The sequence below is a fragment of the Leucopleurus acutus genome (genome assembly GCF_964270905.1).
Source record: "Leucopleurus acutus genome assembly, chromosome: 6".
Lineage (NCBI taxonomy): Eukaryota > Metazoa > Chordata > Mammalia > Artiodactyla > Delphinidae > Leucopleurus > Leucopleurus acutus.
In genome coordinates this window covers 108,042,266-108,062,322 of record NC_139149.1, presented here as the reverse complement: position 1 = coordinate 108,062,322, position 20,057 = coordinate 108,042,266, and the positions used below count along the sequence as shown (strand labels likewise).

The following is a 20,057-nucleotide window of genomic DNA, read 5'->3' as shown; positions in this document are numbered from 1 at the left end:
CTGCCTGCTAATGCAGGGGACACGGGTTCGAGCTCTGGTCTGGGAGGATCTCACATGCTGCGGAGCAACTAGGCTCGTGAGCCACAACTACTGAGCCTGCGCGTCTGGAGCCTGTGCTCCACAACAAGAGAGGCCCCCATAGTGAGAGGTCCGTGCACCACGATGAAGAGTGGCCTCCGCTTGCCACGACTAGAGAGAGCTCTCTCACAGAAACGAAGATGCAGCACAGCAAAAATAAATTAATTAATTAATAAACTCCTACCCCCAACATCTTTAAAAAAAAAATGACTGTCATGTTTTTCACTTAATTGACAATATTTGCCCTCTTTCCCAGGTCTGCTTTGTGAACCTGGATGTGAACAAGGATGCATGCAGTACAGAGCACCTGCAGCAGGTAGCACTGGGAACTGGGCTCTCTGGGAACTCACTTCAAGGACTGGCTGTACTGATGAGAGAACTAACATGACTCCACTTACATGATGCTCACTTTGTAGGAGACTCTTTAATTAGGTGGTTTCATCACAGCCCATCTCCCTGACCCCTTTCCTGCCACTTTCCTACACAGCTTGCCCTCCTTATATTTGTGAAACTTGCTTTCCCCAGTAGACAGATGCTTTCTCCTGCCTGCCAGTGCCTAGGAGTGGCTTTTCTACTCTTCCCTTCTCCACTCTCAAACACTCTGTCAGTGATGACTTTTCCAAGGTTTTTGCAAAACCCACTTGATACCAGCTAGCTCTTCCCTCTGCTTTGTCATTCCTGCTGCTTTCATCAAATGTTTTATATCTAACCTCAGTTTCCTAGCCCTACACTCATCTAGGACTCAAACTTTTTGCACTCTGCAGCAGCTAAATGTTCCAAGCTCATCCAAGGTTGTAAGATCCTGATGTAAATCCTTGACAGCATGCAACAACTTGAAGGCCCACTCAATCCTTCGGAACTAGAGCCTGTGATTACAGTGGGAAGGATTCATTCCCAAAGCTGAAGATGGTTTGATTTCACTATTTGGTGTAACGCTCTTTAATGAATAAAAGCACACCATTTGCCACTTGATTATCACACTATGGTAGACCTGCAGTTACTCAGTTACTCCCACAATGTTCTCTTCTTGATGATGCTGCACCGGAAGTTCTCCAGCTCAATTGCCCATACAGCTTATTTATTATTGACTTCCACTGAGCTCCAAAATATCACTCATCAGTGTAGTACTGGAGAGATCTTCAAAAGAAATTGTACATATAATTTCATTTGATGGAATTATGGTGCAGAGTACATCAAAGAGAGAGCAGGAAGGACCAAAGCAATTGACATCTTAAGAACTGTGTTTCCATCAAACTTTATGACATAGAAAAGACGCATTATAACTTAACAGCATTTTTTCCTACTCATTTCTCTGATTAATGTGATCTTCATGAAAACAAAACTGTTTCAGCAGTGATCTTTGGGACAGCTATTACAGTATTTAAATATGCAAATAGATTACAGATATTAATTTTTAAATATATGTGAAATGGAAATTTGGTAATATTATGGAAATCACATTTTTAGAATCTATAAAATGCATATGTAGATGTGTATTTCTAATTAATCTGTGCTGTGTATGAATCTCTTAGTATTCCCTGCTTGTGTTCTCAGGTTTTGATATTCTTTTGTTTGATATGTAAAAGAAAATTAAGTATATATGTCTACCACAATAAAAGACTAAAGCAAAAAGAAATAAAAAGAACATTGTATTTAACAAACTTAGGTGTGATTTGAGACCACCTTCTGCTATGCCTAAGGGTATACATAAACTGAATAAGCTACATAAAGGTGTTCAAGGAACTCATCTCATCTTCTCTGGATCTGAGGCTACTTATGAGTGAAAGGAAAGTAATAGTGGTACAATCCATATAGGGGTGTTGCAGTGATTGAAGATAGTGATGTAACATATGTACAGTCCTTAATGGTGCCTTGTAATCAATACATACAGAAAAATCAATGTTAGTAATTATTTTATTATTAATATTATTGTTGACTTTATTAGAACACATCATTATTAGTTAACGGGTTTCTTATTCAAGGATTTAAAGGAAAAAGTTCCCAAACTATCATATATAACTGTGGTGTCACAATAATCATTAAGTGTTTACTTTGGAAAGCTTAGAAGTAAAAATGTTTAAATCTTTATGTTTAGGAAATTTTCTATTCCCGTCTAAACCTTATGCTTCAATTTTATACAATCTCTTCTAGTAATAATCTTAATAGATTAAGTAATCTATATTATGAATTGTTACTGAGTATATTATTTTTGCAAGTAAAATAATTTTGGGGTAGTATTTTGGAAGTGAAAATAGAACATCTAAGCTAATAAAGATTCTTGTTCTACAGAAATTGGTCAATGTCTCACCAGATCTTCCAAAACTTATAAGCTCCATGAACGTCCAAAAGCCAAAAGAAAATGAAATTGTCCTCCTAAGTGGGTTAACATCTGGAAATCTCCAGGCAGATTTTGAAGTTTCGCAGGTAAGAAATATAAGCTCTTGATAACCTATTCACTAGTAATAAGTTATCTGTGGTCAGCTCTTGACACAAATCAGTACAAGGCCCAAATAGATGCTATACATAGACTCCCATAGCATAAGAATCAAAAATGTCCTTGTATTCAAGAATAGGCTTTACTTGTATTTCTCTTAAATATTGCCCCTCATAGCTTGACAGAGTTTCCCTTACATCAACTCCTGACATGTGTTATCTTCTCAAGTTTATGGTGCTGAGTTGCACTTAAACTAAAGCAGACACACTAGGCATTGGTTGGTTAGCTTGGTTTTCTACAAATCTACCGGATAATCAAAAACAGAATTGTCGTCTGTTTCAGGAACAATAGCCAAATTCTAATTCATACCTTGTGGTCCTAGAATCGCACAATTTCTTCTTTCCGGATACTATTTATTTCTTAGGATATATCAAACCAGCCAAGCTAATAAATATAGGATAGGGCTTCCCTGGTGGCGCAGTGGTTGAGAGTCCGCCTGCCGATGCAGGGGATGCGGGTTCGTGCCCCTGTCCGGCAGGATCCCACATGCCGCGGAGCGGCTGGGCCCGTGAGCCATGGCCGCTGAGCCTGCGCGTCCGGAGCCTGTGCTCCGCAACGGGAGAGGCCACAGCAGTGAGAGGCCCGCGTACCGCAAAAAAAAAAAAAAAAAAAAAAAAGGATAGCAGCCCCAAAGATGGAAATGGAGTTTCCTAGGCCCAAAAATGAAGTTCCCAGAATAAAAGAAGATTACTGAAAATAAAGTAGAATTTAAAATACTATTATTATCATTCAATCTACTAATGTTCATTATTATTAGATATATCATTATAACACTGAAGAAAACTTTAAAATTTTAAATTGTTTAACCAATTTACAGAAAAACACATGAAAGATTTCTAAAGACATACTATATAGAAGATCGCAAATTTTCTCAAATAAGATATGTTGATAGTGATAGTTCCAGTTTAAAATAATGAGCATGTGTTTTCCTCTAACAAATTTCTCTTCCTTGTGTTTTAGTTTTGCTGGAACGTTTTTAAATCTTCTTTTATTCTTTAATCCTTCAAAATATCAAAAAATTCAGAGGTCCACCCACTATTTCTTGCCGTACTCCAGATACTTAATGAAAATCTACACACAGCCTGTTACAATTTGCTCATCAAGCCTAGAACAAAATTCTTCCTCTTCAATCTAATGACACATTTCCTTAGTGAGAAAATGAATTGTTGGAAAAGAGAATAAACAGCTCTAAGTATCCTCTCTTTGTACTAGGCAAAACCATGATAACCAAAAGCAATTTTCAAAGCTTAGTTTTAAGAGTGGTTTCGGCTCCAGGCCTGTCAGTAACGATTTCTAATTAAACTCTCCATGAGGAGAGTTGGAAAGAACACAGGAATTGGAGTCCAGCAGACCTGGATTGCATTGCTGGCTCTTCCACGTTATATTTCTGTGACTTTGAAAGGATCGGTCAGCCCTTCTGTGCTTCTGATTTCTCATCTGTAACAGAGCAGTAGCAACAGACACCTCATAGAAAATTGTTTGCATTAAAGGTCATAAGGTATGCAGACACCTAGTAGACTATCATAAAAATTATATAATAATATCCGCCATTATTTTACAGGCTCCATTGTTTGCCATCATTTACCCAAGACTCTCAGGATGGTTATTTACTTTCAAGAAGATTGTAAAGAAAATATATTTTCTTCCTAAGGGTACCACAGCGGTGTAACATTGAATGTTTAATAACAACCTCCTTTCCCTAAGCCTATCTTGAAGTATTATTTAACTGCTCATCTTGCTTTCTTAACATTTCTTTTGATTCCTACCCCATTTCACTTTGTTATTTATATTTAGGCTAAATGATAGGAAATGACAATATGCAATAATCTTGACCTGCAAATCTGACAACTTCTTACGGTTCAACTTTATTTTTATTCATGTCTGATCTACTGGGAGTATGCTCCAACCTCTAGAGTAATTATTTGATTCATGTTTGTACTTCCCAGCATACCTTGCATATAATAGGCACTCAGAAAGTATCTATCAAATTTCACTTTAGTATATTATGTCTGAATTCAGTGGAAAGAAAATTAATCAAGCCAGCTCTCATTACTCTATAGCAGTGGGTCCTCACCATTTAGGGGAGCACAGATCCTTCGTGAATTTCATAAAATATATAGACCAATACTTCTCAAATGTTAATGCATGTTGGAATCACCAAAAGATTCCTTGAAAATGCAGATTCTGATTTAGTAGGTCTGGGGTGGAGTCTGAGATTATACATTTGTAACAAGCTCCCATGTGATGCTGAGGCTGCTAGTACACTACCCACACTTTGAACAGCAAGATTATGGACCACCTTCCTTGAGAACAGACCTAAGCACATAAGCACAGAGATAAGTTCTATTTCTGAGCCCCCTAGGGATCCCTGGACCCTTAGAGAATTTCTGAATTTTTCATTTTATAATCATCTGTCCTAGAATTACTCTAATTTTAATAGGCAATCAAAGAGATTGATAAATGATATTTATGTCAGAAAAAGATAAACTCCAGAAATACAGTATAAATGTCTATGTGTATGTGTTCTTCTGCATATACACAACCTCACCACTCACACACACACATACATTCAGACTCAAGGATTCTAAAATGTCAAGTTAACTAGGATGAGACCTAAGTAACTCCAACCACAGTCAGCATGTTTTAAATAATCCCATTTAGGACATAAAATATTTCCAAACATTTTGAATTCCATTTGAGATAAGTTTATTTCGCTTCCCTTTGTCCACTAACTGTTGTTTCCATTCAAATAATTTTCTCTTAAAAATTACTATAAATAAGCATATTGTTCCTCTTACAAGAATGTTTTCATTTTTGTAATGCACAAGACATGTCTGTGATTTACTATTAATCTGTGCGTGGGCAATCGAAACTTTTTTTTACTGCTATTCTAATGAATAACACTATGAAGAGTGAAAATGTGTAGCAGAGAATAGGGAGAGGGTCTGTAACCCTGGAACTGAACAGAATTAACAGGTCTCGGTGGGACACCAGCCAATGATTTGACCTCCTTCACTGCTGTCCCCATATGCCCATCCTTTAGACAGAATTCGTTCACTTCCGGGGGATTTCTTTAAATCTCATTTTGGCTACTTCTTCAAATGAACAATACAAATTATAAAGTTTAACTGTAATTGAGAAAATACTTGCTATCCATCTGAAATACTGGCAGAAATTGTATTGAATATCACCAAGGCAGAAAAAGATATTGATCTGAGAACCTGGGACTCAATTTAATCAAGAGGGGTGCCCAAGACAGCCTGAACTTTCCCCTCAGCTTGGTTAAACTTTAGATAGCCTTCCTCCTGACTCCAGGCCCTAAACCTCCCTTTTCTCAGAACATTTACTTTAGAAAACATCGTTATAAATTATTTCTCTGCCCCATTGAGATGTAAATTGTTTTAAAAGCCTTTTGCCAGTTTTACAACCCAAGAATGTCTTTCTGAAGGACCTAGGACCCATCTCTTTGAAATGTAACCATCAGCAAAGCTGGTGTCCCTGTCTCTGTGGAAGGGTGGGAGCCTGACTTCTGAGGGCACTTTGCTCCAATTTGCAAGACTACTTTCAGCAATGAAGATACAAGAAAGTTTACTTTTCCTTACCAAACGCAGATGGATGTCAATCCTCCTATGCCAGCTCTTAAAAACCCAATTGCCTTTTGTTTCAGGGGAGTTGTGGTCCAACTCTGTTCTGGCCTCTCTCTCCTATTTTAATAACTTTGAGTAAGGTCTTCAGTTCCTGGTAAATGTTGCCCAGGGCAATTTTTGCTTTGACAGGAGAGAACAAAAATATGTGATATAATTAGTCTATTTTCCACTAAGTCAAACTTTCCCCCGGGTACCCTGTGTTCCCCAAGCACCACTTGAATTTTTTTCAAGCAGTTCATCAATAAAAGCCCAGAAAATATTCCAAATATTTTAAAGGTCCCCATTCCTTCTAACAGGAGAGATTGATAGAAGAAGAAAGGTCAGAGGGAATGGTTTTATATTTTCTCTTTTAACAAATGCCTTTTTCTCTCTCTGCTTTCAGTGTCCTTGGTTGTCAGATATCTGTTTGGTCCAGTGTGCAAGAGGGAACAGACCAAACAGTACCAACTGCATCATCTTTGAAATCAACAAATTTTTGATTGGTCTGGAACTGGTGCAGGAGCGGCAGCTCCACCTGGAAACAAACATCTTAAAAGTGGAGGATGACACAAACTGTTCCTTGTCTTCAATTGAAGAAGACTTTCTTACCGCATCCGAGCACTTGGAGGAGGAAAGCGATGTGGAAGAATATAGGAATGGTGAGAACTTTCCAATAAAACGAATGTGCATCCTGAAATTAGTCACCCTATAAAAATGTCTGGGTTAAATTTCAGAAAAGTTTCAGGCCATATCAGTTTGGCTGACACATCACAACCTTCACTTAAGGAGTTTAAAGAGGGAGAGAGAGTAAGAAAACACTAGTGGGGATGCTGACAGAGGCACTTTAACAGATTTAATGGTTAGATGGCCCCATTCTCCCTAAAGATGCCTTAGGGATGCTGAAGGAAATCTATGTGTTTTAAAACAAAATCCTCCTGCCTGCCAAGAGATGGAGACTATCACTTGGAGGAAAGTTAACGTCCCTAAATTTTCCATTAAAACCATGTATTAGTTGAAACTGAGTTCGATTGACCTAAATCCTAGCACTGCCTCTTTGAGGCTGTGAAACCTGGGGCCAGTTACCCAGTCTTTTTGAGTCCCTGTTTCCTTGTCCACAATTTGGGAGTATAGCAGTGCTCTTAGCACTATTATATTTAACCATATGTTTGTTATATATATATCATTTAACCATACATATTTATTATATTTAACTATTATTGTTGTCAGTACAGAAGGAAATAACCCAGGAAAGTGCTTAGCTTTCATTTATTCATTCTTTTTTTTTAATTAGAGTATAATTGCTTTACAATGTTGTATTAGTTTCTGCTGTACAATGAAATGAATCAGCTATATGTATACACGTGTACCCTCCTTTTTGGACCTCCCTCCCACCCACCCCATCCCACTCATTTAGGTGGTCACAGAGCACCAAGCTGAGCTCCCTGTGCTTTATAGCATGTTCCCACTAGCTATCTATTTTACACATGGTAGTGTAATATGTCAATCCTAATCTCTCAATTCGTCCTACCCTCCCCTTCCCCTCCGTGTCCACAGGTCCATTCTCTACGTCTATGTCTGTAGCTCAGTGAACAATGGGTTCCTCTTCCCACAGAGGAAGGGATACCCCATATGCTGTTGCCACTGTCCTTGGGGCAAATCCTGTGCCAACTTTAGAATAACTCTTTCAACAAGGCCATGATTTAGGAGACCTGAACGTCCTCCCTTCTCCTCCTGTACCCACTGGGAAGCTTCAAGACACAATTGTCTGTGTTACTTTCTCCCTGAAACATGGTGACCAGTCCTCAGCTCCCAAATGCCCTCCCGCACTCTAGCTAGCACTTGCATTTGTAGCCCGCATTGAAAGCGACTTTGTTGAGTGGCAGTCCACAATGAAACTCAAAAGACTTTTCAGATTCATTTTTCTTAAAGAAACATTCAAAATGCTATTTAAAAAAAATAAAGATACCTGATTCTGTAAAGCATCTTTAGGAATTAAATGTTATTTTAGACTCATGGAAACCTGCTATCTAAAATATAATAGCAGGTATATTATACAGCACTTAAAAGAAACAAGCTATTCATGAAAAGATAGGAAGGAAAATTAAATGCATATTAGTAAATGAAGTAAGCCAATCTGAAAAGCCTGTATTCTAGAAAAAGCAAAACTATGGATACAGTAAAAAAGATCAGTGGTTGCCAGGAGTTTGGCAAGGGTGCAGATGGTAGTCGAAGGGATGAATCGGTGGAGCACAGAGGATTTTTTGGCCAGTGAAACCAGTACAACACCGTAATGATGGATATATGCCATCATACATGTCTAAACCCATAGAATGTACAGCAGCAAGAATGAACCCTAAGGTAACTGTGGACTCTGGGTGATTCTGATGTGTTATTATGGGTTTTTCAATTGTAACAAATGTACCACTCTTGCGGGTGGAGCTCATAATAGAGAAATCTACACATGTGTGGAGGCAGGGGATATATGAGAAATCTCTGTATATTGTCTCAATTTTAACCTAAAACTGCTCTTAAAAAAATGAAGTCTTAAAAAAGAAAATAAATAAAAAGTAATAGTGGCCCTCATTTTCTCTTCACTAGGTTATGAAGATATAAATGTCTCAGACAATGCTTTGGAAAATAAAAAGCCAAAGGAAGCCACTCAGGAGGAATGGAATTACAAAAAGGAAAAGTTACTTTATGCTTTGGAAGATCAATATGTTAGCAAATATCATACACCATTGATTAAAACAGAAGGATCTCTGGGAAAAGTGGCAGAAGATACAAGTTTGCAGAGTCTAGATCCCTCAACCAAGCCATCAGAGTGGAAAGGTGAAGCTGTGGGGAATGATAAGCCAACCACAAATGATTATTATTCAGAAAATTTTAAAGGTCAAGAGGGAGAATCACAGGCACTATGTATTCCAGGCAATGCTTATTTCTCAAGGATGGTTAAGAGAGATGGACCTTCTGCATGTGATACTTTCTCTGAGCATGACAGCAGTTTAGACCCAGGAGACCATGAAGACGGGACAAACTCTATTCTTCCCATAAAAGATGGAGAAGCCACAACCGGCGATTATGCTACGAATTTAGCAGAATCTGTGTTGCAAGATGCTTTTATTCGATTATCTCAGTCTCAGCCTACGCTACCCCAGGACTCTGCAGTCAGTGTTTCTCTAGGAAGTGCACTGCTCCCCAGTGGTTGCTCCACAGAAGATATCGTGGTCCCTCGGTCATGGAATGAACTCCCCAAAATTGTCATTGTTCAGAGTTCAGAAGGCAGCGTTGCTGGCCCTGAGCCAGGTACCTCCTCAGGGCCCAAGACACAAGTCTCACTTGAAACTTCAGGCATCCTCTCTGGAGAGAACTCCAGCAAACACCCCCAGAGTGCTCTAGAAGTAGCATTAGCTTGTGCAGCCACTGTGATTGGAACCATCTCCAGTCCACAGGCCACAGAAAGATTCAAAATGGAGCGAGAATCCCTGGTTTCAAACCATCCACTGGGAGGAAATGAACCAGTGCAAACTCAGTCATCTCAAGTATTTAAGGAACACTCCATCAGCAAATATTCCTTCCCATCTGCTCTGTGTGGCATGACTCAGGTGGTAAGCGCTGTTGCTGTCTGTGGCCTGGGTGAAGCAGGAGAGGCGAAGTGCCCTATGGCTTCAAGTGGCTTCTTGTCTGCAGCTGAGGTGTCTGCAGCAGTCCCCCCACTTTGTGGTTCAGTGACCAGGAAGAGCACGGAGCTGGGGAATGAAGCCATTGCAGAGGCGTTGCTCAAGGAGGCCACTCTGGTCTTAACAAGACCTGATGCCTACAGCAGCATTGGAGACCTCATGGAATCAATGCATAGGAGAATCACAGAAACTGTTTCAAAGCCTCAGACCTTGTGCTCAGAAAATGTCCTTGGGAATGAACTGGCACAGACCCTGTCTAATGTTATCCTGAAGCATTCCATTGATGAAGTTCACCAGAAAAATAAAATAATTGACCCCAGCAATGGCAGGCACTCATCTGAAACCCTGGACGCCTTAATGGAAAGTACAAATCAGCTGCTCTTCAATGTGATATGCGTCACTTTCAAGAAGATGAGCCGCCTTGTACAGCTTGGTGAATGTCCCACCATCCTTTCTGAGGAGACCATCAGAGGGAGGGAAACCGAACTAGACTCTCAGCCACCTGATCAGGCCACTTGTCAAGCATGGACAAAGGCCACTGACTACTCCAGCAGCCATCCGCTCAGCAACCTGCAGAGCACCAGTCTTGTTATCAACGATCTTGTAGATGATGAGCGTCCAAAGCAAGAAAGCAAGAGCCCAGAGAAGCCAGGCCTCTTCCAGGACCCCACACTGCAACCTGAATTGTCCTGTATTCCCAGAGAGTCTGTTAAAACAGCCCCCAAGGAGATATATCTGAAGGGAATGGTGGAAGAGGATACAAAAATCCCTCATCAACAATCCAGTCACAATGAGAATGAATGCAGAGCCCCTTCAGAGGGAGAAATGACACCGACCGTCGGCACGTACATCAGTTCCCAGGACGTTGAGGACAGCATCAATCCAAATGCTCCAGAAAAGTACAATTGTGCCTCACCTCTAAACAATGAAGTTCAAGGTAACCTGTCTTTGTTAGGGAACGATTTGCTGCTTCCTGCTCAATCCCTGCTACCGGCAAAACACCCAGACATATACTGCATTGCAGACTTTGCAGAAGAATTAGCAGAGACCATTGTTTCCATGGCAACTGAAATAGCAGCGATTTGCCTTGACAACTCCAATGGAAAACAACCCTGGTTCTGTGCATGGAAAAGAGGGAATGAGTTTCTGGTTACCCCCAATGTATCCTGCCGATCCTTGAAGAGGAAGAAAGAGAGCCAGGCCGGTGGGGCCACTGTGAGGAAACACAAGCCACCACGACTCAGCGAGATCAAGAGGAAAACAGATGAGTACCCGGAACTTAAAGAGAAGCTGATGAACAGGGTTGTGGACGAGTCGATGAACCTTGAGGACATCCCAGATTCTGTAAACACTTTTGCAGACGAAGTGGCAGCCAAGATCGTGAACCTCACAGAGTTCTGTATGGTGGACGGTGTCTGGCAAGCCCAGAGCTATCCTCGGAGTCGGTTACTCAGTGGAGACAGGTGGAACCGGCTGAAGGCCTCCAGCTGTGAGAGCATTCCAGAGGAGGACTCTAACGCCGGGGCGTATGTGAATAGCCTGGGTTTAATGAGTACCCTAAGCCAGCCAGTTAGCAGGGCCAGCTCCGTCTCCAAGCAGTCGAGCTGTGAGAGCATCACCGATGAGTTTTCCAGGTTCATGGTGAACCAGATGGAAAACGAAGGAAGAGGGTTTGAGTTACTGCTGGATTACTACGCAGGCAAGAATGCCAGCAGTATTCTGAACTCAGCTATGCAACAGGCCTGCCGGAAAAATGACCACCTCAGTGTGAGGCCAAGCTGTCCCTCAAAGCAGTCCAGCACCGAGAGCATCACCGAGGAGTTCTACAGGTACATGTTGAGGGACATTGAACGAGAGAACAAAGACGGTGCCTCCTCCGGACGAAGCAGCCAGGACTGGACGACTGGCTTGCTGTCGCCTTCTCTGCGATCCCCGGTGTGTTACAGACAGTCATCCATGCCCAGCAGCAGATCCCTGGGCGCCAGGCTGGCGGTGAACGTGCCCATCAAAGCCAACTCCTTAGATGGCTTTGCTCAAAACAGCCAGCAAGATTTCCTCAGCGTACAGCAGGTCAATAGCTCTTCCTCATCGGGTCTCTGCAAATCTGACTCTTGCTTGTATCGGAGAGGTGGGACCGACCAGATCACAGACATGTTAATTCACGAGACGTGGGCAAACTCAATCGAAGCCCTCATGCGGAAGAACAAAATTATAGTGGACGACGCCCGGGCAGCTGATGCTGAGCCTGCTTCCGGTGGCTCTTTCTTGCAGGTGGAGAAGTGTGCAAGCAGATTGGCTTCGAGCAGAGTGCAAAGTGGGCCAGCTCTGCTTGTTCAGGAACCTGTTGATTACCCGAGGAAAAACTCCATTACTGAAAGCAAACATCCCCCACTGTCGTCTCCAAGCAAAGCTGCGCCTCTTGCAAATCACAACAGTTTAGATTCTAGAAAGGAAACTTCCTCGTGCCAGGATGCTGTCCTTCTAAGCCACACCAGGCGATCACTTTGCTCAAGGGAAGTGCCTTTAATTCAGATTGAAATAGATCAGAGAGAAGAATGTGTTGGAGAACCTGAACACGTCCTTTCCAAACGCAGCCCCCTCGAGGAAGCAGAAGAGTGCTTGAAAGAAGAAAAGGTCCCACATGTGGCGAGGGGTGGAGACACTACTGTGAATTCCTGCCAAAACCCTAGGTGAGTCAATGACCTCTTAGACGAGATAGGGTGCATGGGACTGGAGTTTGCATCTTAATTAGTATTTATTCTAAATCTTAGGGGCTTACTGACACAAGAATTGAATTTCTGAGATAGTAATTGACCTCCCTGGGTTACTATACACTTATAATAGAAAGATGGAAGGTTTTTTAAATAATCTCTAAAACAAATTTGACTTATGTATATAACAGAAGAAATGAGGTATCATTCTCCCCATTACAATTAATCTCCCATAGAATGCTACCTTCTGAAATTAATTCATGGCAGTTTTCAAGCAAAGTAAGAAAATTACATCAACTTGTCCATTTAAAAACAGTTAAATGTAAATAAATTTTAATATTGGAATCTGACATTAAATATTTTGGTATCATTTTTCTCCAGGGTCTCTCAAGTTTTTCTTTTTTGTCTTATTCTAAAGGTCTTTGCAAGGACACCATGTCCCAGAGTGCTGGCCCTTTAGATGCATGGTATACCATGGTAGCATAAGTGCAAAACAACATCATCAGCCTTAGAAATTTGAGAGCTGAATCTTTTTCCAAAACATAAGGACTAAGTATTGAATATATTTTTCTTTGTGGAGCAATATAAAGAATTGTTATGAAACATGATCTCCACTAAATAACCTTGAAACCATCACTCTAAGCCATTTTGCTGATCTCTGCCTCAGTTTACTCACCTGTTGGGGGGAATAATAGTAATAATTACATCATAAGAAGATTCTTAAGGTTTAAATAAAGAAATGTACACAAGCCCTTACCTCAGTGCCTAGGCCATTATAAACACTCAATAAATGTTTACTTTATGGTTGTTGTTGTTTGGGGTTAAGGTATATGGTTGCCTTTATTCCAGGAGATCTTTTTCCCAAGAGAAACCTGTTATGAACGCCGTGAGAATTTTATTAAAACTACAGAATTCTCAGGATTTGCAAAAGGGGAAATTAGTTATATTTAGATCACATTTTCTAAGCTCAGAGTTGTTATCAGGGGATTTGACATGTCAAAATAGCTAAACATGGAACTCAATTCCCTGTGAAAGACTTCCTACCCTCTTATACACAAGAGAGAGGGAAATGATACAGGCACTCTTGATTGTTTGGAAGTGGGGAGGTGTCATGTCCTGAAGATATTTTTAGGCTATTCTCTGAGGGACATTTTCATAATTCTTACTAAAAACTTCATAAAATCTCAACATGATGAAATAAAAATCACATTCTTACTTTCTTGTTATTTGAAACAGAATTCAGAATTCATCATGTCAGGCCCAAATAAAAATACCTATTGTATTTTAGGCTAGCACATTTGTCCAGGTACCAAATTATATCAATTATAAAGAGCTTAAGGGTGATTTAGGATAACCTAGTTCTTGATTTGGGGGAAAATATTATCCTACTGGTGAGCAGCGATGTGTTCTTAACTCAGCCACCTTCTCTGAGATTTTTGAAAAGCACTTACCTAACTTTTTGATAATTTGAGACCACAAGGTAATAAACACCAGACTGAGAATTTTGAGCATTCCCATGTTGCACTCACAGACCTAACATAATTTTTTTAGAAATATATTTTATGTCGTGTATTCATTTATATTTGCTTCAAGAAAAATAATTATTCATCCAACAAATATTTGCATGCTCACCTGTGATACGCACTGCCCTTGGGGCTGCAAGCACAGAAGAAAATAGAGATTTAGTGTCTGTTTCCATGGCTCCTGCACACCAGTGCGAGAGACAGACAAGATGCATGGAAAAACCCTTTGGGAAAAGTGTGTGATGTAGAGTGTGATGAGAGGAGAATAAAAAGAGGAATGTGGTAGAGAGTTACCTTTTGGGGGAAGTGGCCACTTAAGACAGGATGTTGGCATTTGAGACGAGACCTAAAGGAAGAGACAAAGGGTGCCAACAAAATGAAGAATTGAACTGAAGGACTTGTATCTCTAGCATTGTGGTGTTCTAGCTAGAAACTAGTCCACCCACCAGAAAAAGGACATGATAAGAAAACATATCTTTCTGAGCAGAGCTCAGAGTAGAAGAGAAATTCCCCTGAGCACTTATAAACACAGCTTGCCTTAATGCATGTTTGGGGTTCTAATTTGCACCATCTGCGTGATGTAGGAAACCACAAACTGGTAAATTACCTTAAAGCAATCTTAGGTTAACAACACTGTGAGACCTTGGCAGAGGCAAAAATAAATCTCTTGATATTTAATCCCGAGTCTCAAAGGATTTCGATAGATAATGCCTATCAAATATAGGCTCAGAACTTCAAATTTCAAGATACACAGGAATCAAGGCACTATAAGAAAGACTCACAAATATCAAAGTAGAATTATCGCTAGCAAAGATTGCAGATGTGGGGATGCTCAGATACAGAATATAACATATTTTAAATATTTGAAAACTTAAGGTATACAAAACAGAAGTGGGAAAAACTGCAATCAAAATAGAATGAGGTAGAGTTGGGCTTCCCTGGTGGCGCAGTGGTTGAGAGTCCGCCTGCCGATGCAGGCGACACGTGTTCGTGCCCCGGTCCGGGGAGATCCCACATGCCGCGGAGCGGCTGGGCCCGTGAGCCATGGCTGCTGAGCCTGCACGTCCGGAGCCTGTGCTCCACAACGGGAGAGGCCACAACAGTGAGAGGCCCGTGTACCGCAAAAAAAAAAAAAAAAAATAGAATGAGGTAGAGTTAAAAGTCAGTTAATTACTACAAGAGATAAGTATAATCATTGAAATTAAACATTGCTAGATATAAACATAATTATTTAAAATTAGATTATTGGAATCAAAACTTTAATGGCATATCTGCAGAGAAAACTATAACAAAAGATAAATGTTAAAGGACTACTGTCTCCACCCATGATGGAGTAATTGAAGCTGAACTTGTTCTCCCTCTGTAAATAACTAGAAAAGTGGACAAAATATATGAAACAACTGTTGTCAGACATTTCACAACAAGCAGCATTCTGAGATAAGGAAAACAAACATGGTGAGCTTTATAATAGTCCAACTTTCTGCCTGGATTCCCTTTTTTTTTTTTTTTTTTTTTTGCGGTACGCGGGCCTCTCACTGTTGCGGCCTCTCCCGTTGCGGAGCACAGGCTCCGGACGCGCAGGCTCAGCGGCCATGGCTCACAGGCCCAGCCGCTCCGCGGCATGTGCGATCTTCCCGGACCCGGCACGAACCCGCGTCCCCTGCATCGGCAGGCGGACTCTCAACCACTGCGCCCCCAGGGAAGCCCCTGGATTCCCTTTTCAGACAGAAGTACAAAGAGGACAAATCTGAGCAGAACTCAGTGGTCACTCAGCTGAAGATTGAGAGATTGGAGGGCGCTATCAGAGAAAGAACTCCAGAAGTCTGTAGAGGGCTCCCCTCGAGTCTGTTACTGAACCTTAAGCCATGCATGTATAGGTGAAACTCCATGAAGCTAGAAAGCTGTAAGCTAACAATGCCACAGGCTCACACAGGACTAGGAAAAGTTTAGTTCCAACCAGCCACAGTGGAGAAACCATGTTAAACATATGCAGGATTTAGCAGAGACCCTGAAAGAAATCATACCGTAGAATTAGGGCTAAACTATCCCTGAAAAATAAAAACTGATCTGAACTTGCCTTAACAAAACTTGAAGAGAAACATTGAAAAATCAGGCTGAACTGAAGCTAATTTAACCTAGAATGAGTCCAGTAGTCTTTAAAGAAAGACAACAAAATTCAGCACTCAACAATATAAATTTTCAGCTTAACGTCCAGTTAAGCTGAAAGATTTTACACATTCAAAGAAGCAGAAGAATGTCACCCATAACTGAGACAATAATTATTCAATATAAATATACCTAGAAATTACAGAGATGATGAAATTAACCAATAAAGACTTTAAATAACTATTATAAATATGCTTCAAAATTTAAAGTACACATGATTATGAAAGTTGATGAAAATGATAAACTTATAAATCAGGAAGTACAGTGAACTCTAAGCAGAACAGACAAAAAGAAAACCACATCAGTGTACATCACAATCAAATTATTAAAAACCAGTGATAAAGGAATAGTCTTTAAAGCAGCCTAAGGAAGAAGAAACATTACATACTGGAGAACAAAAATAAAAGTTGCAGCTTTCTACCGCAAAAAATATAAACTAAAAGACAAACAATGACATCTTTACTGTGCTGAAGGAAAAAAAAAACTCCCAACCTAGTGCTTTTTACCTAGTAAAAAATAAAGGCTATTCATGAATAGGAAGACTCAATATTGTCAAGATGCCAATTCTTTTTAATCTGAACTATAGATTCAATGCAGTCCCTTTCAAAATCCCAGCAACTTATTTTGTGGATGTTGATAAAATGATTCTAAAGTTTATGCAGAGAGGCAGGAGACCCAGCATAACCAGAATATTAAAGGAGAAAAACAAAATCAGGCTGACGCTACCTGACATCAAGACTTACTACAAAGCTTACAGTAATCAAGACTGTGATACTGGTAAAAGGGTAAATAAATAGGTCAGTGGAACAGAATACAGAGCTCAGAGATAGACCCACACAAATATAGCCAACTGATCTTTGGTAAAAGATCAAAGGCGATACAACAGAAAATAGTTTTTTCAACAGACAGTGCTGGAACAACTGGACATCCACATGCAAAGAATGAATCTAGACACAACTCTAACACCATTAGCAAAAATTAACTCAAAATAGATCATAGACCTACATGTAAAAGGCAAAACTATACAACTCCTAGAAAGGAACGTAAGAGAAAATTTAGGTTACCTTGCTTTTGACAATGACTTTTTAGATACAACACCAAAGATATGACCTATAGAAATAATTGATAAACTGGACTTCATTAAAATTAGAAACTTCTTGTCGGTGAAAGACACTGTCAAGGAGACCAGAAGACATGCTGTGGACTGGGAGAAAATGTTCCCCAAGACCATCTCTGACAAAGGACTGTCATCCAAAATTTACAGTGGCAAAAGACTTGAACAGAATCCCCATCAAAGAAGATATACAGATGGCAAATAAGCATATGAAAAGATGCTCAATATCATATGTCATTAGGCAATTGCAAATTAAAACAAAAATAAGATACAACTACACATCTATGAGAATGGCCAAAATCCAAAACGCTGACAGCACAAAACGCTGGTGAGTATGTGAAGTAACAGGGACTCACAGTCATTGCTGGTGGGAATGCAAAAATGGTACCGCTACTGTGGATTACAGCCTGGCTGTTTCTTACAAAAATAAACATACTCTTACTATATGATCCAGCAATCATGATTCTTGGTATTTACCCAAATGAGTTGAAAACATATGCCCACACAAAACACCTGCATACAAGATTTCATAGCAGGTTTATTCATAATTGCCAAAACTTGGGAACAACCAAGACCTGCTTGAGTAGTTCAATAGATGAATAAGCTCTGGAACATCCAGACAGTGGAATGTTATCCAGCACTAAAAATAAATAAGCTATTAAGCCATGAAAAGACATAGGGGAAACTTAAATACACATTATTAAGTGAAAGAATCCAATCTGAAAAAGCTACATACTATATGATTCCAACTACATGACGTTCTGGGAAAAGGCAAAACTGTGGAGCCAGTGAAAAGATCAGTGGCTGCGAGGGGTTTAGGAGGGAGGAAAGGATGAATAGGTAGAGCACAGAGGATTTTTAAGGCAGTGAATCTATTCTGTATGATACTATAATGGTGGATACGTGTCATTATATATTTGTCCAAATCCATAAAATGTACAACACCAAAGTGAACCCTAATGTAAATGGTGGACTTTGGGTGAAAATGGTGCATTGATTTCAGTTTATGAGTTGTGACAAATGCACCTGGTACAGGATGTTGATAGTGGGGGAGGCTATTATGTACACGTGTGGGCAGGGGACATGGAAACTCTCTGTTCTTTCTGCTTAACTTTACTGTTAACCTAAAACTGCTTGAAAAAAAATAAAGCCTATTTTAAAAAATAAAGCTAACTAGTAATTTTTATACAACAGAATTTTAGAGAATATGCCAATAGGAGATTTGCACAATAAGAAGTGTTAGCGGAAGTTCTTAGGCTGAAGGAAAATAATGCTGATTGGAACTTGGATGTACACAAAGAAACAAAGAATCCCACAAATAGTAAATACAAAATATTTTGTTAATTTTAAAATTTCTTTAAGAGATAATTATTTAAAACAAAAAATATTGCTTTATGACATGATGGACTGAAATATATGTCAATTATGGCACAAAGGATAGGAAGAGGAAATGGAAGTGTAAAAGTCTTCCTTTCTAAGTGAATTTGTATAATGTAATCTGAAAATTGACTGTAACAAATTGACGATGCATACTGTAAACCCTGAGATAACTACTAAAAAAGTAAAACAAAAAGCCAATAAGTCAATTCTGGAGATAAAATGGAATGGTAGAAATTACTTAGTTAATCCAGAGAAATGCAGGAAAAGAGGGAAAAAGTGACAAAGAATAAATGGGACCAATAGATAATAATTTAAACCCAGGCATATTGATAATTACATTAATTTTTTAATGATCAAAACACTCCAATAAGAAGCAGAGATTGTCAGGCTGAATAAAAGGGCAAACCCTACCATAAACCATCTATAAGAAATGTGTTTCCAATATAAAATAACCGATAGGTTAAAAGTAAATGAATGGAAAAAGAAATATCATAAGAATGATGGAGTAGCTATATTAATATCAGATAGAATCAACTTCAGGATAAGGAATTTTGTCAGGGGAATTTTATCAGGAGTAAAGAGGGATATTTTATAATGATAGAGGGGCCAATTCATCACGAACACATGGAAAATGTATATATGTAATCACCTAAATAATAGAACTCCAAACTACATGAAACAAAATCTGATCGAGCTGGAAGGAGAAATAGACAAATCCACAGTTACAGTTGGAAATTTCACACTCTTCTCTCAGTAACTGATAGAATAGTAGACAGAAAGTCAATAAGGATATACTACAAGACTTGAGTAACATTCTCAATCAACTTGACCTAATTAACATGTATTAAGGACGCCACCAAATGGCAAAATATACATTTTTTTCAAGTACACTTGAAACATTCACCAAGATGGACCATTAGGCCATAAAACAAGTCTTAATAAATTTAAAAAGAATTAAAAAAAATTTTAAAGAATTAAACTCATATAGAATATGTTGTCTGACCACATGGAATTAAAATAAAAATCAATAACAAAAAGATGCCTGGGAAATCCACACCCCAAAAAAATTTGAAAATATTTCTAAATTATAAGTTGGTCAAAGAATGTCACAAGGGAAATTAAATTTTTAATTGAATGAAAAGGAAAACATACCATATAAAAACATATGTATACAGCTAAAGTGCTTAGGAAAGAAATTTTTCTTTATTTTTTATTATTTTTTTATTTGTTTAACATCTTTATTGGTGTATCATTGCTTTACAATGGGTGTGTTAGTTTCTGCTGTACA

The 20,057-nt window shown here is 39.3% G+C and overlaps 1 protein-coding gene across 3 annotated transcripts in view; it reads left to right on the top strand.

Annotated features, from left to right (window-relative positions):
* Window positions 1-20,057, top strand: part of SPHKAP (SPHK1 interactor, AKAP domain containing) — a gene marked incomplete at both ends in the record, with an annotated part of 129,347 nt that overhangs the window by 87,864 nt on the left and 21,426 nt on the right. For all 3 annotated transcript variants that reach the window (XM_082841138.1, XM_082841137.1, XM_082841136.1), the window contains 4 exons: window positions 335-394; window positions 2,368-2,502; window positions 6,602-6,857; window positions 8,797-12,565. In XM_082841138.1, the coding sequence (XP_082697264.1) occupies window positions 335-394; window positions 2,368-2,502; window positions 6,602-6,857; window positions 8,797-12,565 (4,220 nt within the window). The remainder of the gene's footprint in view (window positions 1-334; window positions 395-2,367; window positions 2,503-6,601; window positions 6,858-8,796; window positions 12,566-20,057) is intronic.